At 40.2% G+C, this 27,292-nt stretch overlaps 2 protein-coding genes across 2 annotated transcripts; one reads left to right on the top strand and one right to left on the bottom strand.

Annotated features, from left to right (window-relative positions):
- The first annotated feature begins 6,348 nt into the window (after positions 1-6,348).
- On the top strand, positions 6,349-16,652 carry usp14 (ubiquitin specific peptidase 14 (tRNA-guanine transglycosylase)). The gene is made up of 16 exons (XM_079613782.1): positions 6,349-6,637; positions 8,807-8,952; positions 9,035-9,067; positions 10,607-10,711; positions 10,809-10,912; positions 10,992-11,050; positions 11,641-11,771; positions 11,868-11,948; positions 13,316-13,398; positions 13,904-14,018; positions 14,101-14,166; positions 14,275-14,367; positions 14,450-14,581; positions 14,660-14,720; positions 14,795-14,902; positions 16,133-16,652. Exons 1-16 carry the CDS (start codon positions 6,622-6,624, stop codon positions 16,267-16,269), a joined length of 1,470 nt encoding a protein of 489 aa, XP_079469908.1. The 5' UTR covers positions 6,349-6,621; the 3' UTR covers positions 16,270-16,652.
- Positions 16,653-16,790: 138 nt separating this feature from the next.
- On the bottom strand, positions 16,791-27,084 carry thoc1 (THO complex 1). The gene is made up of 21 exons (XM_079613781.1): positions 26,931-27,084; positions 26,475-26,548; positions 26,273-26,333; positions 26,100-26,169; positions 25,880-25,998; positions 25,363-25,411; positions 24,752-24,847; positions 24,587-24,669; positions 23,975-24,048; positions 23,443-23,551; positions 21,786-21,920; positions 21,597-21,697; positions 21,438-21,504; positions 20,096-20,146; positions 19,893-19,963; positions 19,632-19,727; positions 19,479-19,544; positions 19,320-19,403; positions 19,091-19,238; positions 18,589-18,673; positions 16,791-17,247 (listed from the first exon to the last, which is right to left on the bottom strand). The coding sequence occupies exons 1-21, from the start codon at positions 26,979-26,981 to the stop codon at positions 16,970-16,972; spliced, it is 1,968 nt and encodes a 655-aa protein (XP_079469907.1). The 5' UTR covers positions 26,982-27,084; the 3' UTR covers positions 16,791-16,969.
- Positions 27,085-27,292: the final 208 nt, after the last annotated feature.

Raw genomic sequence — 27,292 nt, 5'->3', positions numbered from 1 at the left:
TTAAGTTGGGTTTGTTGCCCTGTTTAAATTATGGAAATTCGACATTAGCCTACTTCACCTTCGACTTTTAACCCCACTGCAACATCCACTTGCTCTGGCTAGAACAGCAACAGTAAACACAACGACTTTGTCTACATGCGTGAACCAGCGTAGGTGCACTCAAATCGACAGGAGAACCGTGACTGGGAACATAACGTCGGGAAGCGTGTTTGTGAAGGTAGGGCCAGGGGGCGATATTACGTTTTGAATTGATGCGGAAGGGCTCCTTCAGAAGGAGCTCCAGGCTGGCTGCAATTTGACGGTGCATACAAATTTTTTTTTACAATAGCCTACCATCACGCTATCATTAATATTAATGAATCTATTTATTTATTCATTTATTTGAAGTGCCGGAACGCAGTACCGGACCGTTACGGCCCACTATAACCCCTGACTGTAATGTATGCCATGACTGCAGAAAATCATGATTTTGAAGGCAAAAGTCCTGCTGATCTCATTGATTTCCTTCAAAAAAATCTGGGTGATAGAATGCATATAAGCGCAAAGGAGCAACTGTGTCTAAAGTGCTGAAAAAGAGAGAGTCAATAATTTCTGTTGCAATATCGAGTTCTTCTAAGCTATCTGGGATGCTGACGAGATGAAACTAATCAGGAATATTATTAATAAAGCAATCTTTAGTGGCAGAAGTGATAGTTCTAAATTTGTAACATGGAGTCGGCTTTGCAGCGAAGTATACATGAGACTAGATAATGATCTGGTAATAATTACTTTACCCCAACTCTCTAAGTAAAACTAATCCCATCCAAATAGAGTTTATGAGCTAGAAGCAGATGTTCAGGAAATTAGATAAAAACTTGCAATATCAAAAAGATCGATTACACTTTATTTTAAGGTGCCTGTGTTACAGAATAATTATGCATCTACTGTGTAATAATAATTAACTATATTAATGATTAACTCTACTTACTATAGAGTTAGGATTGGGGTTGGCCAGGATGCCGGGGTTACACCCCTACTCTTTTTCAAAGGACATTTTAGGATTTTTAGTGACCACAGAGAGTCAGGATCTCGGTTTAACGTCTCATCCGAAGGACGGTGCTTTTTGGCAGTATGGTGTCCCCGTCACTACACTGGGGCGTTAGGACCCACACAGACCACAGGGTGAGTGCCCCCTGCTGGCCTCACTAACACCTGTTATATGCTTTGTGACATCATGATTAAAATAACCCATTCTTAATTTCTTGGGCATAACATTTGCAACTAAAGAAGTAGTGCCAGGCTTTTTCATCCCCTCCTTTGGTCTTGTAGCTTTCTTGAACTTTCCTCTTTTCACTTCCATAGTTATCTCATCCATCGTCATTGTCAATGTCACCAGCTCCACAGCACTACACTTCCCATCATCCACTCTCTGGCTCACACCTACTCAGTGCTCACACTCCTCAATCACCTGCACCTGCTAGCCATTACCCTCGTTATCTCACTCACTGGCTGCGTCTGAAAACTGATCAATTCTGCCGACGCAGGTAAGAAGGCATCAAGGCACGTCTGAATACAATGTTAGCTTCACCTCCGGTCTTTCCTTCATCTGATCGATTCTTGAAAGCAGCATAGATGTATCCTTCACTGCCTTTGATATCCCACAATCCTGTGCTTTCCATCCAGTGACAGTTGAGCCAGAAAAATAAAAATGGCGTCTGGTTGGTGGTCAGTTTGTGTGTAAATGTAGCCTACATTTTTTATCAACGTTTTCCACTTATGATGTCATTTCTAGCAAGAAATTACTACTGTAGTCATTAAATATTCACTGAGAACACTTCATGTTTTCACCAAAGCTCTCTCTAGTGTGCTGTAGATCATTAAGCCGTTACTGTCATGATTCTGCCATCTAGTCCTTGTCTTTCTTTAAGTCTTGAGGCAGGATAATTACAGACCCATGTTTTGTGTGCAAACACATGGCCTTGTGTTTGGGCTGTGTGCTTGTGTTGTCTCGTCACTCAACCCCGCCCCCTTGTTCTCCTCGTTAGTCATTATTGTTTCATCTGTATCGCCTGTTGTCATTATTAGTTTCTCCCTATTTAATCCCCTTGTGTTTGCTGTCCTGTGCTGGTTCATTGTGATTTCCTGAGTGTTAACTTACCTGTGAATCCCTTGTGAGTACCTTGTCTTGTGGATTACTGATCCTGTTTCTGTTGTTAGTTTGTAGTCTAGTTTGTCAAGTGTTGGTCTAGTTTAGTCTTCCTTCGTCAGTCTTGCCCTTGTTTTAACCCCTCGTGGGTTTTGTTTTCCTTGTTCTCCGTGTATTAATAAACCTTGAGTGTCATATACTGTCTGCGTTTGGGTTCATCACAGAGAGTCGTGACAGTTACACAGTCTGTCGGAAATCAGTTTCGTGAGGAACCTTCATGCGGACACGCTGCCTGCAGAGTCATTGCCTGATGACAGCGAGGCAACAAGCCAGCTGACTGCATTTTCAAAGTTTTCACAACATCCTGTGAATAAAGACACTGTTGTTTTACGTGGCATCTGAGTCTTTTCCTTTTGTTATTGTGACAGTCAAAAGTACATCATATATAACATGCTGGTATCGAAACAGAGATCATCACAATGGATTATAGATGCAATATCATTGGCTGATGATTCACAAGGTCTGCAATGCTCCATTGGATTAAGAAAGGGATGGTGTTCTCCTGGACTTGGGCAAATGGTGTGTCTATTTAAGATTATAACCTGGGCTGCGTTTCTCAAAAGCATCGTGAGCTAAGCTGATCGTAGAGCCCATTGGTGGCAATGGCATATCACCATCATTTGGTTCTACGATCTACATACGATGCTTTTGGGAAATGCAGCCCTGGACGTTGTGTGAGCGAGCTGTTGCAAAGTACCGGCATATCACCACCATTTGGTAAAATAACTGCATAAATAAAATGGTAAACAATGCACTCATACTACAGTGGCCTGGCTGATACGCTTGATATTGAGCACACACACTGTGTGCTCCCTATGCTAAAGAAAGGGGACCTGAACTGCGGTACACATTCTTTAGGGATATGACCAATACTGCTGACAGCACAATCAAGTGCTCAAGTCCATCGCACGTGTCCATCATCAGCTGCGACAGGTCAAAATTCTTGAAAACCATCAGCTTCATCAGATCTGGAGAGAAACTAAGATCAAAAGCAACAGCGGGGCTCAATAATACATCACAGGACTGGCAGCTGACAGTGGACTTGGGCTGGCCACTTCCCGCATGTTCTCAAGACCATCCTTAGACCTGACATCGTTCTAGTGTTAGAGGTGATGAAGAATATTATCATGGTGGAGCTCATGTGCCATGGGAAGACCATATGGAGGAGGCCATTGAGTAACCTAAATTGGACACTCACAGACTCTACTGTGAAAAAGGCCCAGCAGATTTCCTTCGCCAGCCCCAGGAGCTTCTGCAGTTCTCCTCAGCCGTCATCGAGTCTGTCCTCTACACTTCTGTAACTGTCTGGTTCAGCTCAGCTTCCAAATCAGACCTCAGAAGACGACAGCGGACAGTCATCAGGGAGAAACATCAGTACGCCCATCCCCACTCTCCAAGAACTGTACTCATCCGGAGTAATTAAAAGGCCTGGCAGAATCTTTCTGAAATCTTTCTCAAAACTCCGGCCAGAGTGGAGATTTTGGAAAACTTTGTTTGCACGTTTGCATGTAAACTGAGAAAGACTGAGTTTTAGGCAGCCGACGTCACAGTATGAGACTATTTTCGGGATTCTGATTGGCTAACGTGGGCTTGAGCTTCTCGTTACACTGCCACCTACAGGTTTGTCATGCTCTTGTCGGCATATACATGATGTGTGTGCACAATGTTATTTTTGAAAACGGAGAGGGGTGAAATGACCGTTTATGAAAATAGCCGTCCACGTGTAAATGTAGCCTCAGTAGCGCCAGGAAATCTCTTCACTCTCATTACCTACTCACTACTCATGTCCTTGAGCGAGGCACCTAACCCCCAATCGCTCCCCGGGCGCTGCAGCAATAATTGCTGGCCACTGCTCCGGGTGTGTGTGTCCACGGTGTGTGTGTTCAATACTCACTGCTGTATGCTACACGTCACTTTCAAACTTTACAGGACAGTCCCACTTCAGGGTTTTTACTACATGTGGCATTACAGCAGGCGAGAGGAGGAAGGCCATCTAAAGCAGCACGGAGGCTGCAGAGAAAGTATTGATGATGTCTCTACTCTTTAATTCTGACTTTCACAGACATAAAAAAGTTCATTTGGTTGTGGATAGTAAGATACATTTGCAACATTTCAAGTTAATTGTGCATACATTTGTTAATTTTGAGAATAATTGCATTCCATAAAATCTGGACATGGCAATACATTTGAGAAAATAAATCACACATTATAATGTGAAGTTATAAAACTCTACTCTGAACAAAACCTGAATGAAGACTTTAGCTATATCCACAGTCTATAACAGGCACATCATTTGTTTGTGGAAAAACGTTTACATCGCATTTGTTACATTTGAGAGCCGACAAAAAAAAAAAAAAAAAAAAAAACGTTAGGCACACTAAAGACAAATTGGTGCATTGATACAGATTTCACAATTCGATTAGGTTTCACAAGCTTTCAATGTGATTCAATACCAGTTCATTTCCAAATGTACTGTATGTCATTTTTAAAACTATATGTGAACTATAGAGCTCACTCTCACTAAACTTATCACATTGCTATTGAAGGTTAAACTTGGCAGCACAGCTTATATTCCATTGGTATTTCAGGTTATAAAAGGCTAATCGACACTCAAACAAATCAGTTGAATTCAAACAAATCAGTTGAATACAAACATTCAGATTAAACACATTTCACATTTTAGTGAGTGAATGAAAAAAAGGAATGATAGGCTATATGTATTAAGCAGTTTTTAAGTAAAAATAAAACATACAGGTGAAACTCACTTATTTCAGTAATTCGACTTAAAAGGTGATACTAATATATTACCGGTATATAGACTCATTACATGCAAAGTGAGATATGTCAAGCCTTTATTTGTTATAATTTTGATGATTATGGCTTACAGCTTGTGGAAACCCATAATTCAAAATCTCAGAAAATTAGAATATTACATGAAATCAATATATAAAAAAAGGATTTTAAATACAGAAATGTCGGCCCTCTGAAAAGTATAATCATGCATATGTACTCAGTACTTGGTTTGGGCAACTTTTGCACGAATGACTGCCTCAATGCGGTATGTCTATATAATATAGACTAGACAATATATATATATATTAGTTTCACCTTTTAAGTTGAATTACTGAAATAAATGAACTTTTGCACGGGTTTCACCTGTAGTGCAAATGTTTAGCATTATGTGCTCTCTAGAGTACATTCTGGCTATTATGGCCTTTGAATAACTTTCCTGAGGTAAATGTCATTTTGCTTTTTATTAGCTATTATTTACGTCTTCGCAGTAGAAACACTGCAATTACACAAAAGATTATGATATTATTCCCTGTGATGGACTGGCCACATGTGCAGGGTGTTTAGAGTAGATTTAGAGTATGTTTCAAAGGTAAGCGAGTAAATGTTAATGTAGATCCCGAAAACGGTCTGCCTCCAATGGCACCTGGCAAATGGCATTACAGTTTTTCAAAAATGCTTACACTTTTTGAAACTAAACTATGGCTCAATTTCTATAAACTCTACACACAAAACCACAAAACACACACAAGATGCAAAACGTCACACAAAGGCAAACACTTCATTCAAAACTTTTTTATTTATATATATATATATATATATATATATATATATATATATATATATATATATATATATAAACGCTGGTTAGTAACTCTACACAAACATACACACCACAAAAAATGTAAAACACTGATATTTTGCTTGTTCAGTAGAGTGTACAGGAGTTTGTCAAAGGTGTAAAAATTATTTCTTTCATTTTTTAAAACACAGTTTTGATTTATGATCAAGTGATCAATGTATGTAGGCCTATATAACTTATATAATATAGTGCTTTCACATGATCATCATTGGGTGCAGGTCATCAGTAAATAATAAGTGGCATTTAAAATGGTTTCTCACATGAAACACAAGCTTTTGAATGAAGTGTCTAATGTAAAAACTGTAGAGTTTTGCAAATAAAGTTTGTTTTACAATAGCAAACTGAGTTTAAAGCGTATAATGTGCTTGTAGTTTTGCAGGCTTGGTCTAAAGAGTACACGAGTGAATAAAAATAGTTAATGGGACTGTTTTTTTATATATATATTCATTATTCAAGCCTTCATCATTATGTAATTAATATGCATAAATAAGGGCTTCACTGTGACAGGTCTGGAAGACCATTGTTTGTCAACCGCCAATAAAATCTCCAAAAAAGAAGAAGAAGGAAGGCCTTATTAATATTCATAACCCAATCCTCCGTCATAGTAATTTGGCATGAGGTTCAGTGAGTCGCTAGCCGAGCTCATCGATCTGGTCATCATGCAGTTGCAGCGTCATTGTGGGCTGTCGTTTGAATGAAGTTACAAGACACACAGATCTTCCGCATCCCAACTTAAAACCCGGCCTTTGGAGTAGAGCTGTTTAAAGGACAAGCGAACAGAAAGATGCCCGTATTTACAGGTCTGTTCACAGTATGATTTGACATAAATCACAGTTAGTCTTTAAACGATAAGAGAGCATTGAGAAGAGGCAGCGCCGTTAGCTTGAGACATTAGCTTCAGGCCTCAGTGGATGCTTTCGGTTTAGAAACAGAGGGAAAGCTAAACAAGAAGCAGAAATCCCATAGCAAGCGTTCTGGTGTGACTTGTATTTGGGCTTTGCGTTTATTTTATATGGAAATGTATGATGTGAAATGTAAACGTTCAGACTTGAGTAACGTTGTTAGTGATGCAGCATGTTATCATGCCGGCTAGGCGGCTCACACTTTATTGTAATACCTTTCAAACTTATAGCGTTAGCACTTTCAATCAACAGACCGTACTACTGAACAGTGGATTACAGACTTTACATAAAAAAAAAATGTTGATGCAAAATTGGCTATAGAACAGCTCGTAGACATCAAAATTGATGCATGGCTTGTCTCAATAACGTTAGTTGTATCCGCCGTGCTGCAAATCTGGTGTTGTAGATTTTTCTAAATTTGTTAAAGCTATATTATTTATATATGTCTTACTGCTGTAACCACTTTCAGATCTAAAGCGGAAATAAAATTGTATTGTTTCAAAAGACATGAAGGTGAGTAAAAGATGATATTTACTTGTGGGCCACTTGTAAAGCAGGGGTTTTAAAGCTGTTTCCCTTATGGACCCTTTTCACATGTGTGGGACTCCCAGAAGCAGCGGCTGTCATGAGCTATGTCTCCATCCACCTTTTGTTATGCGCATTTTGGGATATCACATAAAAAAAATTGCTGGATGGAATTGTCAAGATTTGTAGATCAGAGATTATTCCTCACACAGAATCTCTCCAGATTCCCAGATCCATGCTGGCGCTTCTTCTCTTCAGGTCAAGCCACTCATTCTCTATAGGGATCAGTTTAGGGGACTGGGACGGTCATGGCAGAGGCTTCATTTTGTGCTCAGACACACATTTTGAGTTTGGTTTGGATCGTTGTTCTGATGGAAGATCCAAACCCATCAGCCAAAAGCCCATTATAAGATTTCTACAAGAAGCGTCAGGTGTAGATTTTTTTTTTTTTTATCTGTTGGTATTTGCTAGAATCCTGATGCCATGTATCCGGACAAGAAGCCCAGGACCTCCAGCAAAATAATAGGCCCACAACATTAAGATCCAGCGGTGTATTAAACCCTGGGCATGGGGGCTTTTTATCCCTGTGTGCACCAAACACACCTGGTGGATTCTCTTTTTAAAGTTTGATCTGACCACAGAACCGGGTCCCGTTTTTCTGACAACTGAGTTTGCTGGAGTTTGTTTTTGGAGGATTGTTCTTGAAACTCTCCCAAACATCATGTGGGGATGTAGGGGCTGTTTGATTTTGCGCTAATTTCCCAGGAAGTGACGATTATGTTCTCTTGAACACATGGGATGGAAACGCTGCTTCATTCGCAAATGTTTTATGGATTCTTCCAATTTTGCGCAGAAGTTAAATTCGCAACTTTGGATGGAAACATAGCTATAGATGTGTTTACTAGTACCGTGATCCAATAGCAAAGCTAAATCCACTAATGTTTCTACGACTTAAAAAAAAAATGGAAAAATTATAGTGAGGTTGTTTACATAAATCATAACATAAGAGAGAAAGATGAGAAATGTACCGTCACTCCCTCAGGCGCTGTAATAGAAACACACTCTCAGTAGTTTTTTTTGTGTCTTTTTAACACCAAGGTAATAAGTGTAGTTATTAATGTAATGTACAATAAATGTGAAAAAGTGCATTGTAAACCCCAAGCTGAGGTTGTTCATCTCTCTGCAGATCCGCCGAGGAGTATTTCAGCAGCACTGGCTGTGGAGAATCCTGGGATAGTTTGAAAACCCAGGCTTTAATTAAAACCATACGTATTTTCTTAAAACACGAGATGCAAAGTGTGCAACTGGGGTATGAATGTATCTCGGTGCTCTTTTGATGTGGGATAGTTCAACTAGCAAAAAACACACGAGGCCAAAGCATCTGAGAATGCAGAAAATATACACAGCCTCTGATGAAGTTTTATTAGCTGAACACACACACATCTTCTCAGCAATGTGCAGATGCGTGTGGTACTGAATCATTTTGCTGTGTCACTCTTTTGTGTCTTGATTTTTCTTTCTTGTTGTCGTTGAATATCTCAGTGAATGTGAAATGGGGAAAGGAGAAGTTTGATGCGGTGGAGCTGAACACAGAGGAGCCGCCCATGGTGTTCAAAGCCCAGCTATTCGCTCTAACAGGAGTCCAGCCGGAGAGACAGAAGGTCATGGTGAAAGGAGGAACACTGAAGGTGCTGGCGGCCGTGATCTCTAGCTTTCATATTGACTATTTACATTGCAGGTGTGTGACTTCTTTTTCTTTTTGTTCACCAGGATGATGAGTGGGGCAACATCAAGTTGAAAAATGTAAGTATGTGGCTATATCTTGACCTGTGGTAGATTCAGAAAATGCACTTAAAGAGTCGAGCTGTAACTAGAGTTCAGCAGCTAATAGGTAAATATTGAAACGTATGATCCAAAATAGGTTAACCAACATTATACCATGGTCTGGGTGAATACTCGATTCTGATTGGCTGCAGGGTGTCCATTAAAAAGTGATGTAGGACACCTAGTAAAGGAGTTCTAAAACCGTTAGATTTCGATTGTAAAACTAATTAAAATATAAACAAATGTTTTAAAAATGTGTTATTTGGCAAGTGAACATGTTATAAGCGGGTTAATGCCGGACGAGGTGTCCATTGTCAGGTATTAATGGATCTCCGCTGCGCGTCGGACGGTTCACGCCTCACCGTCGTCCATGAACACCTGACAATGGACACCTCGTCCGGCATTAACCCTTAAATACGTACACCTTAATTTAATTAGTTCCTTAATACACGTTCCTGGTCTTATTGTGTGCGTTTGTTGACGGTCAATCGCGCGCTTGTCTAGAACAGGTTTTGGTGGACTACCAAAGACAACGTTACAGCCATTCATAAAGAGTATAAACACATTCCCATTACCATAACTCCAGTTCAATATACAAAATGATTGGCAAGATTTATTGATAACTTCCGAGTGAGTAGCTCTATTGTCATTCAGCTCAACGCAGCCCTTACATAGCGAAGAGAAACCACGTTCCTCCAGGACCAGGGCGCTTCGTAATGCAGAACTACAAAAAAACTGAACCGTATATAATTAAATATGAAATAGGCTAAAAAGAGCTAAAAAATAACTAAAATACCGTATTAATTTTGCAAGCCAGTTTTGATTTAGTTTTAGTCGTATTTGGCTAAATTAGGAGAGAGGAGCTGTGGAAAGAAACAAAAGTCATGTGACTCATTAGTAGTCGGTGTACCATTAGAATAATTCTGAAACTGATATCTCTAGTTAAAAAAAGCTTCCACACAGTTGCTTTAACATTCACTACAAACTCAGGTCTGGCTCATAGACTGTAAAAAAATATGGACGTAGTGTCACCCGTAGGTTTCTGAAGAGCATTAAAGATAAACGAAAATGGGCAGAGAGGCGGATTAGCTGAGGTGACGTGACGCTAACAGACAAACGGCTAGTAGTGACATCAGCGACAATCCACCTGTCACTCAAGTGGCCACGCCCCTTAATTATGTAGAGGTTTAAGGCTTAATATAATGTAAACGGATGAGTTATAAAATAATTCCCCCCCCACCATGAAGGGCAAAATTAACTATACAGACCAAAACCACTTTTTGTACCAGACTGTAAACATGTTTTCTTCCGCTGTAAAGTTGTGCATTTTAACATGGGGGTCTATGGGATTGAGTCTCTTTTGGGCCTGTCTCTAGCGGTCAGTCGATGAACTGCAGTTTAAGTCTCTTCCGTGTGGGATTCAAGAGAGAGACGGGAAGGTCGTCGCTTGGCTCCATGGTTTCATGTTGACTTTAACTGTGCGTTCTCTTCAGCTAAACAGATGTTTTGATCATGTAGGGGATGACTCTCCTGATGATGGGCTCCGCTGATGCCCTGCCTGAAGAGCCCGTAGTGCGACCCATGTTTGTGGAGGACATGACGGAGGAGCAGCTCGCGTCTGCCGTACGTTTGCAGCCGACAGATCTGCTAGCACAGTGTTTTAGCGGGAATCACACGCCAACAGCTGTGCAATCATCTCTGCTCTCTCTGTCATGTTCAGATGGAGCTGCCGTGCGGATTGACGAATCTGGGCAACACATGCTACATGAATGCAACAGTGCAGTGTCTGCGCTCCGTGCCTGAGCTCAAAGGCGCTCTCAGGAGGTACAGTTCAGGCTTGTCCTTCATATCAAGTTGACGGATGTTATGTGGTGTAATGTGTTTCTGTGGCCTCCTCCTGTAGGTATTCTGGTGCCTTGCGGTCTTCTGGAGCTAACGCACCTTCCCAGTACATCACAGCAGGTGATCAACTTTCACTAGCAGTTTTGAGGTTACATCCTTCTTGACTCTTTGATTACTTATGGCGCTTTTCCACTGCATGGTACGGCTCGGTTTGCTTTTCCACTGCAGTTAGTGCCGCTTCAAAGTGGGTGTGATGATAGACTATCGTTCTAGTTTATCCGCTTCTCGGCAACCAATGAGAGGAACGTCTGCACTTCGTCCACTGACCACGATTCAGCCATTTCTTTTTTGGACGTTTTTTTCCTTTCTTTTTTCTTCAAGCGAGTGGTTTAAAAACGGGTGCTACAGCGGTGGCTGTTACTGGTTATTTAAATCTAGTGGGTTTGGTGTCTCGTGTCGCAAATACAGTGACGCTGGTAGTGACGATTCTGTCTGACCAATCAGTGTTCTGCAGTGTTTTCACGTCACATCTTAGTATCGGTACGGTACGCTTGGAGCCTCAACAGAGGTGGCACCATTTAAAGCGAGCTGTACAGTGGAAAAGCGCCATTATTTGCCCAGCTATTTGGGATCAGTGTGTCCAAGCTGATGCATAAGAGTCAAGCTGTGTAGCCGTACCGAATCTCACAGGTGTTTGATTCTTCCCTCAGCTCTGCGGGATTTGTATGAGTCCATGGATAAGACCTCGTCAAGCATTCCTCCCATCATTCTGCTGCAGTTCCTGCACATGGCCTTCCCACAGTTTGCAGAAAAAGGAGACCAGGGCCAGTACCTTCAGCAGGTCAGGTCACATGTCTTTAGCTTAATACATTAAACAGAATATGTTCTGTCAAAGTGGAACGTTTTTATAAATGCATGTGTTTTTCCATTTACTCAGGATGCCAATGAGTGCTGGGTCCAGATGATGCGGGTCCTTCAGCAGAAACTAGAGCCTGAAGAACTAGAAGCCCCACCAGAGGCAAGGCTACTGTATATATATTCACTCTGGGGTTGTCAAAAGTACAGATACTTTGTTTACCAGTTGGCACTGTTCTCTGTGAGGAGCATCAAAGGTTTCTATTTACAACGTGTTTTTGAAGCGTTGATCATTGTAGCCAATCACAGACTTATGTTGCGCATGAATGCACTCAGAGATGTTTAAGTCAGTCATAATCCACTCAACATGCTCGTGAATCCTTTATTACCACAAAAGTGTAACGCGATGTAAATAAGAGATTAATTTGTGATAGTGTGGACAGCTTTTTTTGACAATACCGGGAGTTTTCACAGAAGTGTGTATCTAACCGTGTAGAGATGCTAACGATTAATTGTCGATAATAATCGATAACATATCGATCGTCGATTAAGCCGGTTCTCAACCGTGAAACGCGTAAAGCAGACACGTGTAAAAAAAAAAAAAAAGCGAGCGCGCTGAAGTTTTGTTTGGGACATTTAAGGCTAGCATTACAACTTCATGACTAAGTTTGCATGTGCATTCGCAGCCTTTTGTTTTGTGCAAATGTAAGTTGTAATATAGTTTATTTTGTGTAGGCATAATATATATATATCTGATTGATCTCATATAGGATGCTACTGTTGAGACTGAACCGTGTTCAGCTTCAGCACATGAAGCTCAAACAGCAATGCACGACTAATAATAACTATCATTTGGACTGTCATATTACATGACATGATAGAGAGAACTATTGTAATGCATCGTTGTGAATTCATTGGGTTTCCACAACAGGAGTTACACGTTCTGACAAGCTCGCATAATCTGAGGCGCCGTTGGTGACATGTAGTCGTTATATTTGATTATTAAATAAGTCATTTAATGAAATTATCAATGACATAAACTCATTTTACAATCCCACCTGCCCTTTATTTAGATTAAAAACGCAGATTTGACACTGCAGTGGACGCATATTGCAGTATTAATGCCAACGATTAATTGACCGTTGATTTAAACGACGATCGATGATGGGAATTTGTGTAAATTGACATCTCTAGTGTACACTGTAAAGCTTCTTTACATCTGTTTGTAAAGCAATGTTTATATTTACTTTAATTATAACTCATTTAATTAAAATTTGTGTTTTTTTTTTCTTAAATAGTTCAATAAAATAGTAAATGAGTTCTTGCTATGGTACTGGCAATCGTGAAATTTCACTGGTATTTCTACCGACTACTGGACTTTTGGTACCGTGACAACCCTAATATATTCAAACACTTTCATTACAGAAATGCAGAGAACTTAGTGTAATAAAATGGGTCTTTATCATATTTGTATGAAAAAAACTATTTTACAAATAATGTCTACATTGTTTCTCTGTGTTGGACTAACAGACTGACGGTGATGGTGGAGCTGCTGCCGCCGCAAAAAAGAAGAATTTCATCGATCAGTATTTTGGTGTTGAAATTGAAACTACGTATCCTTTGAGAAGTGCCTGTTGTGCAAGACTATATCAGCGTGTGCTCTCAGTACTTCTGTGCTGCGGATGATTTACTTCAATACTCTGCATCTCTTCAATGTTTACTAGGGTTGGGAATCGAAAATCGGATACTTAAGGTCAAGAATCAGATACATGTTATTATTATTTTTTCTGATTCCTCTTATCGATTTTTTTTTTAGTGTGCATCTTAATATGGCTTTAAACCATTTAAGCGCAAGAAGACCCGGCCACTGTTTTCACACGTCCAAAGCATGCGCACAGAAAGATCTATAATCTGCTGACTATTTGATTGTGCAACTCTTTTGATTTCACTGCGTTACATCGCACTGCACGATTATGCTCAGCAGCCGTAATGTTATATTATGGGGATGGCCAGACTGGGCATAATGTGTTCTGTAGTCTGAGGACTCCTGGACTTTTCACCAGGCCCATAGATATGATCATGTGACATTTTTACGGTACTTAACCTTTATGTGTCCAGTATGAAATGTACCGAGTCTGAGGACGAGGATCCAACTAAAGGCTCCGAGAGCCAGCTGCAGCTCAGCTGCTTCATCAACCAGGAAGTGAAATATCTGGCCACTGGACTCCGCCTGGTGAGTGAACGTCCCATACGCAGGAAGAGCCACCAGTGCTCCCAGTCCCTGCTAATATTGACCTGTCTCTCATTATACCCAGAGGCTACAGGAGGACATCACGAAGTTCTCCCCATCCTTACAAAGAAATGCCCTCTACATCAAATCGGTATGTTTTACTCTTGTGGCGTCAGTGGAGAAATGCTGCTTTGTTCAATGTTTCCTCTTTCGTACATGAAGAAAATGAACAGTCGCTTTTTGTGTTTCTGCATTCAAGTCCAAAATCAGCCGTCTCCCAGCATACCTCACGGTTCAGATGGTGCGGTTCTTTTACAAAGAAAAAGAGTCTGTGAATGCCAAAGTCCTCAAGGTAGGTCTGTTATGAGGAGGGGTTGGGGATATCAGCTGTTGTCACCAACATATCTATAAACTTACATCTCTGCTGCATTTAGGATGTCAAATTTCCTCTTATGCTGGACGTCTTTGAGCTGTGTACTCCAGACCTTCAGGAGAAGATGCTTCCTATGAGGACAAAGTTCAAGGAGGACGAAGACAAGAAGTTGGAGATGCAACAGCAGACGAAAGCAAGTGCCATGTGACGTCGTGCTGAACGCTTCTGGCTTTTTGTAAAGCCATCTAACATTGTGTTTGTCATTCAACAGGTGGTTCAGAAGGCTGGGGCTCCAAAGGATAAAAAATATGAACCGTTCTGTTTTTCTGAAGGTGAGCACTAACATCAACATCAACATGTTCAGTGAGTTTCGTCTGCACATTGATCACTTCCTGCTTCTCCACAGACTTGGGCTCCAACAACAGCGGCTACTACGACCTGCAAGCGGTTCTGACGCATCAGGGCCGATCCAGCTCTTCTGGCCACTATGTCGGCTGGGTTAAAAGGAAAGAAGGTCAAGTATTGTTGTTCGTCAAATCAAGTTTTTGCTTTCATTATTTGTAAAACGTCTTTATTTTTGCCTTTGTAACTGTAAACGCGACTTGATAGCATTCTTTCCTAGTGTTGGGTAATGTTACAAGTAATCCATTACAATATTTCACTCAAATCACTCACTGTTGGGACACTTTAATGGACACTGGCCACATTTCTTCCATCCCGAGGACACGAGTTGGGCAGTAAACGGAAAGAGTGTTTATAAGAATAACAGCCCGATCTCATCCCAAGGCGTCATATACTGACGCTTTTGACATATCGTCTACGCACATGGCACCCTTTAGCGTCAATATGAGACGCAGATAGATATGGGCCAGAAGGCGCCTCCTAGTGGGCTAACCCTAACCCTACCCCAGACCTAAACCCAACCATAACCGAACATTTTACATTTACATGTATGCATTTGGCAGACGCTTTTATCCAAAGCGACTTACATTGCATTATCCTATACATTTTATACATAGGTATGTGCAATCCCCTGGGATCGAACCCACAACCTTGCGTTGTTAACACAATGCTCTTACCACTGAGCTACAGGAAAGCTACTAAGCTCTGTGCGTCTCATATTGACGCTAAAGGGTGCCATGTGCGTTGGATGTAGACGAAATGTCAAAAGTGTCAATATATGACGCCCAAGGATGAGAATGCGTTGAAGAATAACTGTCTAGTACATTTCAATTAGTTACTTCTAAAAGTAATCTGAGTTACCCAACACTGCCTGGTAAGTTTTTTGACTGTTTATTTCTTCTGATGCCATTTCTGTAGAGCAGGGGTTGTCCAGTCCTGCTTCTGGAGGACATATGTCCTATATTGAGGACCAGGACTGCAGATAAACACAGCTTCTAGTATTCCTTAAAGGGATAGTTCACATGAACACTGTCATTAACTACTCACTTGATTATGTTTCTTTATACACATAATCAACATTCATCAACTCACACATCAGTTATGATAAATGGGAGCTCAAGCATGTTCTCTTGATGGATGAGAACCAATGAGGTTCAAATCTCAGATTTCATCAAAACGATCTTCATTTGTGTTTTGAAGATGTGTTTTATTGAGACATGAGGGTGAATAATTGATGATTTTTGGGTGAACGATCTCTTCAAGACCTTGATCAGTAGTTTTGATCCGGATTGGATCCTCTGGCTGTTGTCTGGTATTGATGCTTCCCTCTCTCTCTGAACAGATGAATGGATGAAGTTTGACGATGACAAGGTCAGCGTGGTGACCCCCGAGGACATCCTGAAGCTGTCTGGTGGAGGGGACTGGCATATAGCGTATGTCCTGCTGTATGGCCCTCGGCGTCTGGAAATACTCGAGTAACGGTGTTTCACAGGAGAAACTTAAACCATAATTGCCATTTTCAAAGCACTGTCTGTATAGATGTGCAAATAAATTTGTGTCTTTAAAAAACACGACCTTAATTTCTGAACTCTTCATGCATCAACTCGAGTGGCGTGTCTGGTAAGGGTGTTTCCCCCTTTCATGGATGGTAGATTGATGGACCTGATCCTTTTTATTGGACTTTTTTTTTAATGTTTTCTATACGCATCGACTATTTTTTAAGCCTGTGAAAAGGCGTTCATGCTCAATAGCCAGAATCCCCCCACAGAAGCAGTGATCGGTTTCTAAAGATGTTCTTGGCCACACGATTTGGACATGTAAAACATCAACAGGAGTGGTGTGATACTGGGATCTGGTGATCTATCAAAGGTGGATTTATATCACGGCACTGAGAAGATGTGTTTCTGCTCAACTACTGCTTCTGTCTTCTAGCTGCCATGCAACAAATGCCACTGTCAACTTATCTGTCCTGAAATACTCAATCAAAGAGAAGTTACCTCTGTAATAACTTATTGTTTACTGGCTTTTCATAAACAAATAAACATGCCATTAACACTCTTGTGTGTATTTTACAAACAAAACTGATTCATTTCAAATGATCATTTATTTAAAAAATGTAAAGTAAACAACTCATCGCAGTACAGCAGAAACATCAATAGTTAAAACGGAAGAAGAACGGTTATGTTTCGCTGAGGCCGTCTGTGATGTTCCTGAACCCAGCAGTGTTGAGGGCCGTGACCAGGCTCTCCATCGTGGCTTGAGGGCCTTCTCGGTCCTGCCAGGCCACCAGCAGCATCTTGGCCTGCAGCTCCACGTCCTCGCTGTCAGACTCGATCACGCGGATCTCCTTCTCGCTCATCTCCAGGTGATCCGCCAGCGTCTTCCACCGGGAGCCGAGCTTGGCCGCGATCTCGTCCATCTGACTGTTGGTCACCGCCTTGCTCCGAATGCTGGGACCTGGACAAAGACCATTTCACTTTGAGTCAAACTAATAGCTCGGGTCCAAAATCTGCACTATTCATAAAGCAGTTTCTCCACGTGCGTCTCCTGTGAACACTTGTAAGTGGATTTCTTACTTCCACTGACTCGCTGAAAGGAGTTCTCGGCCCAAATGGAAATAAGGCAAACCACGGGTCAGGCAATGACATGTTTTTAAGGGTGAAGCCACAAGGGGCAAAGACCCCTCTTGTGATCGTTAGGCAGCCCATAAAACTATATGGTAAAAACTAAAAATAGGACTTCTGTGTTAAGTGAAATTGAGCAGTTGAGGGATTTGAGATACTCAATTATTAGCATTAACAAAACCTAGAACTTGAATGCTTAACAGTTTAAGATATTTCCAATTCGAATCTTCATAAACTACTCGTCTTATACGGTTCAGTCCATCATGAAAATTGGCTCAGATCATTGTGAGGCCAAGCTGGCAAACAGTGTTTTGTTTATGGCAAAGTGGACGTGAGGCTGCATCTCTGAAACACTGTTTAGTATTGAGAAGAAACCGGACTACCTTCCATCACGCATGACCTGAGGGGCAGTTGTGGAAAGGAAATAAGAAAAATGCTATTTTAAATAGGCAAAAAAAATAAAATTATAATCTTACAAGACTGGACTTTTTAGATTTAGTGCAGCGCACAGAGAAAACCGACGCCCGGTTTTCATACCGGCCATTTTGAGTGTCTTTTGGAATTCTGACCAAAAATAAAAAAGCTTTATTTCACAAATGCAGTGGTGTGTCATCATGAATCTTAATATGTTATCGCCACCAAGCCCTGAAGCAGTGTTTCCCAACCCGGTTCCCCACCTTAGGTTTGGAGGAAGGCTTTCAGCTATACTTAAAATAAGTTATAATCAAATGACTCATGGTATGTTTTACTAATAGCTGTTATTTCATACTTCATAAGATTTGCAAGCCATATGGCTTATATAAGTTCGCCTTACAAACATTTCATGTATCAAACAAATTTAGTCAATGACATCCACGCTATGGCATCATTTGTAGTAGTAAGTTGCAGCGGCGTGGTTCGTGTATCTTAAGAAAAATGGCCGTCATTTTGATGGCAAGATGTTAACGTACCTCTGCAACGTAGATATCAGTTCTGACAAAATGGACTAAAGCTCTACACTGAGGTGATTTGTTCTCTCTACTGTTCGCCACTTTTGATAATGCCGTTCGGATCCAGAGTCCAGTGTGAACAGAGTCCAGTGTGAACAGAGTCCAGTGTGAACAGAGTCCAGTGGAGGCAATGGCAATAAAAACAGCTTTTGAGGTTTAATAATAAAAAAGAGCCGCAGACTCACTGTCATTGCTCTCCTTCAATAGGTTATCTCCATTCTCATCATCATCCTCCTCTCCGGTTTTGATCTCCTCAGAAGGAAGGTCTTTCTGTTAGAAGAAAAACAAACACATTTATGATTCATAAAATACTGAATATTTGAGTAAAATAGCGAATATTTGAGTAAAATAGCAAGCAAAATATTTTAGTGAGTTTGTGTCTCAAATGAATGTAAATGATATTATACATAGATTTAGAAAACATTTTTATATCCTTCTTTCAATTATTTTATTAAAAGGTTAGGTTTTGTGGATATTTTGAATGAAAAACCAAAGAATAAACACCAAAGACATATTTAGCAAGGGCGGCAAACTGTGTTGACGGCACTGCATACGTGTCATCGGGGTCCACCCTGGAGGCTAGTTCCTATTGGCTACTCTATACCCTAAATATTAGCCACTGAAACGGCCATATTGGTCAGCACAAGTGTGAATGTGATCTACACGTGTTTGATAAGGTGCGCTCACAGGAAGCTCTTTGGCCAGTTTGATGACCATGTTCTCCAGATAGTCGGCCAGGCTCTTGAACTGCTGGTTGGTGGGCTGGAAGAAGTGCGGACTCCTCCGGGACAGCAGTCGCAAGGCTCGCCAGCCGTAGTTTGAGTTGCGCACGACTCTGAGGGAGGACAAACACTTCATTAATTCTGAGGTATAGTTAGGAATCATTTTGAAGTAAGAGAGTAAAAGATGAATGTACTTGTACTCATCCTCCACCATGTTTGATGGATCTGCCTGCTCAATCGCTTCTACAAAAAACTCCTCCAGTGATGGCATGAACTCCCTTTAAACAAGACACGTATTAGATGCGTTTAATGCGAGACATTTTGCTCTAAGCACGTGTTCAGCAAACACACACCTGCTTTCTGACTTGCAGGCCTCCATGTTGTCAGGGTTCAGATTCCAGAGTCGTGTGAGCTCGTCACTGTTGATGGTCAAGAACAGCAGGAACGCTAAATAAGATCTGAATCCAATCTCCACGAGGCTACACAGTAATCAAACGTTATCTTACTTTCCCATGATGATCTTGCGGTCAGGACCTTTCCCCAGAAAGTCTTCAGGCGCTTGTCTCTTTCGGCTGGGGCGGATGGGTTTGCTCTCTGCGGGTCTGAGACAAACAGAAGGTTTGATTCACAGATTCATACGTAACTTCAAGTAAACTTCAGAGTAGAAGTACAACATGATAAAGTGTAGGAAAGGAGTCATCATTAATGTCGCATGAATGCAGTGTGTATCTTGTGTGTAATGGGATAAAGCCGTTTCTATCCAATACCTTTCCTTCACAAAGCTTGGGCAGCCCTCATTTTTCCAAGAGTTCCAGTTATCTTCTGAGTTTAGGATGTGCTGTTGGAGACATAATTCATAAATGAAGATGACATGAAAAGCTTTGAGCACAAATCTGCATTTTCTATATGTACTGCATTCATCACAAGATAGTATTGAGCGAAAGCTGAAACCTTTATAGACACTACTCACCTCAACCATAGATGCAAACTTGTCCCCATCAGGAGGGGTTTCTCTCAGCAACTGCAATTAATAACACAGCGGCGTGATTAATATAGAAGTCACTCCTCGGTGTTCCCGAGGTTCTTAAGAAAACACGGTCCTATTGCCTATATGTTAATGAAATGTGTTTTTTTAACCGTAAATTGAAGTTCACTTCCATAAAACTTAAAATGCTGCTCCCATGTTTTGTTATGGCAAAGTCCAAGCAACCACAGATGCTGTGTTTTAATGTACATTTATAGTGAGGGAACCTGAAAAAGTTCTGTATTTACATTTGCTCAATATGACGCGGGATCTCGTGGAACGAGTCAGAGGGGTTTTCTGTTCCTCAGCACTGCTGCATGGCTCTCAGTATTAAATGGTTGGAGTAATAGGATCACAAAAGGCCATTGCTTCCTTAGGTTAGGCTTCGAAGTTTATAAAGTTGATAGGGCCTTTGCAGATAAACTTTTTAAAAGGTCAGGACTACATTTCCCGTGTGTTAACAGACCATTGAACCGGGGAACATGGGACACTTTCTTTTTCAGTGTTCATTATGTGCCAATATAAATCTGGGAAACAGGACCCTGGGAATATCTTATTTACATGCCTCGGAATGGTACGAAACTTGGTAAAGTGTTTGGCACTTGCTGTGTGAACACACAAAATCATAAACACGATTCAAAAAGGTTAAATGGTCCTGAAAAAAAAAAAAAGTCTCACTTGTGCTTGCGGTCATTGGAAATGAATGGGAGACGAATTTCATCTAGTGGAAACTTTTGGTACTGCAGCCCAAACTAGATCTCACTGAAAGCTAATTTTTTGAGACATCAAGCTCAAATTTGGAACACAACTTGTCTAGATTTATGGCTTTGATTTTCTCGCAGTTTTAGAGTAAAACATGTTTTGAAAATATACATTTCATATGAAAAATTGTAAAAAGTATTTTTGTACATTCATTCACAACATAACTTTTAAAACACTTTTTAAAAACTATTTTCTTTTCAGCAATAATCTGCCAAGTGTGGTCTTTAAAAAGAGACCAAACTTAAGTCTGTGCTCCAAAGCATTCAAGATTTTATGACAGTAGAAGTTGGAAATGTCATTTTCAGGTCTATGCTCAAAGTGAATAAATGGATTATAACAACTGCATAAATATAACTGAGCACCATAAAATCCACTTAAAATACAAAATACGAAAAAGAAAAAAAAAGATCAAATTAAAATATACATTATCGTATACAATATTAAAATAGACTGCCATGTGAAGCGCACCAGAGGGTTAACATGTGCCCCACACGTCAGATCAGTGACGCGTACGGTTAAGACTAACCTGATAGACTAGTTTAGCTGTGTCCTCGATCCACAAAGACTGATCATCATTCAAAACACAGCCGGAGCTGCAAAGGTTAAAGACACACAGCAGAAAACGCTGTTATTGACACTGACGTATCTGTACAGCTCGACAAGAGAAGCGTGCGGGTTCCCCGACCTCTTGAACTTGACCTGGCCCTTGAGGTACTGGAAGAGGATGAGGTATTGAAGCAGAATGTGTCGGCGGAAGTTGCTGTCGCTCAACTGAAGGTCCATCAACTGCAGAGAGATGGGAACTTGTGTTATCAGGTCAATGACTGAGTTCTCCTTTTATTGAACAGTTGATTGAGAGACTGGAAGAACTGACCTTCTCACTGGTGAGGAACTTGGCGAAGTAGACATGGTCTCCAGCGGAGGTCCTCATCTCCTTCATCTTTCTCTTCGACGCCTGCATGTCATCCAGTTTATAGCTCTTGAACACAGCTAGAGTCTCGTCTGAATACTGCACACACACACACACACACACATTAAAACAAGATGCATGTGGACCAATCCTGTCAGTTTTCCCTTTTCAGTTGTTTCTAGTCAGTTCCCCTCAAGCTCACACATGTGTCCTATCAGAGCCACCACAGATATAGTTCAGCACATCCCAGTGTGGATATTCTTCGGTCTTCAATGGTTAAACTTCTAAATGTAGACAAATTACTTAAAATGAGATCTAATAACCACATTTTAAGAGAAGCTTGACCAGAAAAAGGGTAAGTGCAAACTCTTCAAGAGTCGATTCATGAACTATCACCACTTTGCCCTTCATAAAAAATATTTTCTAGTGCTGGGCAACGATTAATCGCATCCAAAATAAAAGTTTGTGTTTACATAATATATGTGTGTGTACTGTGTATAATTATTTTGTATATATAAATACACACACATGCTATGCATGTATATATTTAAGAAATATTTGAATGTATATACTGTATATAGATTATATATAAATATTTTACACAGCACATTTTTCTTAAATGTATGCATGTACATACAAAATAATTATACACAGTACACACATATATTATGTAAACAAACTTATTTTGGATTGGATTAATCGTTGCCCAGCACTAATATTTACATAAAATGAAACAGCAGGACTGCTTTTGATGAAGAGATTTTGGTAACACTTTATTTTAAAGTGACGTTGTTACATGTACTTACTGTAGTAATAACATCATAATTATGCATAATCTAAGGGATTAACCCTAACCATAACTCTATAGTAAGTACAGTTAATTAATATTACTCAGTACTTGTTTGTGTAATTACACTGTAACAATAGGCGCGTTTCCATTACAGATTTGTGCAAAACTTTTGCGTTTTTTCCCCTTAAATGTCGACAAAAAACGATTGAGAAATGACAGTGTTTCCATTAACCGTTGTTATGCGGCTAAAACTTAATTTTTTCCTCTTGCGATACATCGTTCCAAAAATCTTGGCAACGGATGTTAGTAGGTTTACGCATCTCAGCCACCGCACTGCCATTATTATTAATAGAAGGAGGCGCATGTGTGTATCCATCATTAATAGCAAGGAAAGACCGTTATACTGTGAGTGTTTCTCCCTCGTCTGCTTCGAGCTCTTGATTGTGGCGTTTCTTTGAGGTTTAGAATCCAGTATTCCTGTACTGGATTCTAAATAATTATTTTATTAATTTAATAAAGAACTCTGTCTCGTATTCTGTCCACACATCGTCATCGTACGTCAGGTGACCTGCAAATGCGCAAAAACTGTTTCCATTGCAGTTTTGCTAATTATTTCTTGTTCGAATTGCCTGAAAAACCTCCTCATGCGAGCGCAAACACTTTTGCAGATAAATGCGAAATTGACATGTGTCCATTGGGCGTATTTTTCAATTCACAAATTGCGCAATTTTAAGGGTAATGGAAACACGGCTAATGTCACCTTAAAATAAAGTGTAACCGATTTTTTTATATTGGTTTGGATTAATAAATAAATAAATAAAAATCAAATACCTTAAGGAAAGTCATCCATGAGAACTTGTCGTAGCATTGTACAGGGTTTCTGAAATAGTCCTGCAGGGTCCAGAACTTCCTGTACAAGTTGTAGTCAATAGGAATGGAGCTACAAAACAAAAGCCTCTGAATTAGACTAATCAATAAGAGTCTGATAACAGGCTAAATAAAGCAAGACCTGGGCTGCGTCCGAAATCACACACTCCATTTCCAGTAACTACTCGCTATAGGGATCGTTCTTTATTAGCGCTCGCAAAGTATGAATGATATCTGGACCTACTACATCCTCTATGATGTCATTATCATGTGACGTACTGGCATCAGTTACATCACTTCACTGCCATTCACAAATCCTCTCCTGTGGCCTCATGGGACAGTAAAGTGTCCATCATAAACACGTTTTGCTTACTCTTATATGAGAACTGTGAATTCAGACACTACTTTTGTCCCATACGGTTTTCCGCCAACTATATAGTAGGGAAGTATGTGATTTCAGAAGCAGCCACTGACTGGTAGCACAAATCTCTCTTACCACGGAGCAGGAGCATCTTCATCACCCATCTCTCCCTCCTCCACCTCCATGCCATCCTCCTTAACTTCTGCATGCTGGGAATACACACACACAAAACATGTGTGACATCTGATGAACAACCCTCTATAGGCGTCTAACTGTCTGTTTCCATTCAAGATGTGAATGTAACTTATGTGGACAATTGGAATATCAATAAAACATCTGCGAATGAACCACCCCATGTGCTCGAGAGAGAACACAATCATCACTTCCTGGGGAATTGGCACAACATATCTGAAATAAAAATGGAAGTTGCTGCAATCGCGCTAGAAACTGTCTATTTTCTCCATTATAAATGCTCGCACACAAGTCCATCTATCAGAATGGTAATGTGTTTTATGTATCGCTTTCTACAATGTCGGACACTAACAGTAATTAATATGATTAGCCTTTTGCTAGACTACGTTATCAAACAGCTAATAATGTGTTGCTAATGTTCACCGTCTCAGAGTCAGACAGCCTTCTAACAATCAGCATCAGAAACACTCTGAACAACTTCCACTTTCCCCACAGAGGGTCTTTAACATCATCTTCTCACCGGTAAACCAAGCCCAACACTAGTCAGAACCGTACCTGCAGTCCCAGTGTGCTGTCCTGCTCGTTCTTGTTGAACACGGTGATGTTATCGAGGTTGAACTGACTCTGTAAGTTCAGTCCTGTAACACAGAGGACAAACCTGTCAAAAACAACCGACGATGAGCAAAGAACTGAGAAAACAACTAATGTGAAAAAGTATACCTGACTTCTCGGACAAAGGGAAGAGACGTGCTAAAAACAGCTGGATTCGGCCACAGAACACGGTGTTCTGGGACTTGGAGAGTCTCCTGAGGAGGTCTGCGGACAAACATGTTTAAATCTGGATTACAGAGCCTTCTTTTTAACCCCGACAAACTGGTAGACCACCTACACCGGTGTATGATGTCAGCACAGCCACATCTGCATCCCAGAGAAACCAGCTGAAGCGCGTCAATTTAGTGTTTACATTTTAACAAATACAATCAATTAAATAAAGTTGCTGCCTTAAATTAAGTACAATCAACTTCGACGTTTAAGTAATTTCAACTTAAACAAGTTGAATCTTGTACAAGTTATTTAAAAAAAGTTGAAAATGGCTTAACTTATATTGAGGAGTTAAAGCAACGTTGATTTGCTAAAAAAAAATATTGACAGTATTCTGTAAAGCCAGGAAGAAACCGTATTCACAGACACCGTATTATCCTCTGCAGGACTGCTTAGATAAACGTTAAGATTCATTTAAGAAACATTTGCACAGATTTCTACAGTAAAACTGATTTGAAGCTGTTTGTACTGGATAGTGTGTTTATTATATAAATAAACTTGAAACTCACCATTGCACATTCTTAACAAGTAGTTTTTTCCAGCGGAGTAAAACGTATTCTTTGAACATGAAAGAAAGAGCAAACACATAAATACAGCAAAACAAATACACAGAACAAACCATTCTGAGGATTATTTTTGACAGCTGGTTTAAAAGCATTAAAAATGTTGTACATTTCTCATTTAGTTTATGATAGCCATATCCATTAACAAAAAGTGGCATTACCCTACTTTTGTCAGCATCCCTTAGGCACATGAACTCTACGTTTATGTGTATCTTGTGGAATATGTTAAAACTCAATCAGCCAGGTTATTATATCAGTGCTTTCTTTTCTTTGTAAATAATGCATTTTACAATAAAGTTCTGAATTGTTGATACCCAGAATGGCCAACACGGCACAATAATGACAACAACTCGGCTTAAAAGTTATTAGCATAACGTGTTAACATTTGAGCTGTTGGTGGCAGTAGCTTTATATCTATGACTCACAAAAAACGAAGCATAGCAACTAAACGCTCCACACTTACAGACTTCCATGTAGAGACATTTTCTTCAACAAAGGAGAAGATCTTGTCACACTGATCCAGAGGAAGACAGTCGAGGACGTCTCCCAGCAGAAGAAAAGGAGTGGTGGCAGAGCAGATGCCTGTGTGGACACGAGAGATTGATGACCTGCAGATACTGTGTGTGTGTGTGTGTGTGTGTGTGTGTGTGTGTGTGTGTGCAGACTAACAGGCGAGCTGGTACCTTCAGTCACGCCATCTATACTGATGTAGATCAGAGAAAGGAAATCTTCAACATTCACTTTCTGCTTCACCTGCAAAATAAAACGCAATCGTCGGACTCATACGCAGAATAATTGCACGTATGTCAATATTCCAAGATGAACATGATAATAAATAACACATAGATAGACTCACTATTTGCTCTTCAAGAACTCCACGCAGGGCTTGATCGAGAGTGGCCTTCTTCTCAGTTTCACTGTGAACAATCACACATCTCAACAGCAATACTTATAAAACTAATATACATTCAAACACATCACTGGAGTTCAAGCGTAATAAACCAACTCCCTGCAGCACAAATAAAAGCATGGTGATATTGATAAAGAGCAATTATTACTTTCCAGGCAGATGACTGAACGCGTTGGTCAGGGGTTTACAGTTCCTGATGTCTACAGCACTTTTAGTGGCAGTCTGCAAACACACAGAAAACAGCAATAACAGCATGATGACATTACATGGATGATAATCATAATAATAATAATAATACCAAAGTAATAAAGTTTATTATAGTATAGTGAAAATGTTATTTTGCCCATGTAGCCATGTTTTATTATTACCATTAATACCATGTTTTTCAAATAGTAAGACGGCATTACCATGGCATTCACAAACATCATCATAGTCAAAGCAATCACCAACAAATTACTGTACATGTAACGTTAACGTTAAGTGTCCAAAAGGCCCAATGAATCATAAACATGTATAACGATAAGGTGTTATATTACATTAGACGAGAGACATTATTATTTTAACACCGGTTACTACTTATGATGACACTCCACTAATAATTTACCGTAAAAGTATCTCTGGCTTCGGTGAAGTCGAAGAGAGACGGAGGAGACATCTTTACTCTTCACTGGCGCTTTGTCTCCGTCTCGTTCTACTTCCGGGTCTCCTTCTTCTTCGTTTACTGGCGATACACATTTATGTGCATATCTCCACCTACTGGAGTCGTGATTTATTTCTTCCGATCTTTCTTTTCTTTCCCTGCAATCTGATGCAATGTGTCTCACATTATAATATATTCAATATACCAGTTTGACAGATAAACAACAATGCGGTTCTTTAATCTCTTTATTCTTTTTCAGATTTATTTTAAGCAACTAGTAAAGTAATGCATTAGCCTACTGTTAAATTTACATCAAAATATCTGAG

This window comes from Phoxinus phoxinus, assembly GCF_949152265.1.
Source record: "Phoxinus phoxinus genome assembly, chromosome: 5".
NCBI lineage: Eukaryota > Metazoa > Chordata > Actinopteri > Cypriniformes > Leuciscidae > Phoxinus > Phoxinus phoxinus.
This window is presented reverse-complemented; position numbering and strand designations above follow the sequence as displayed.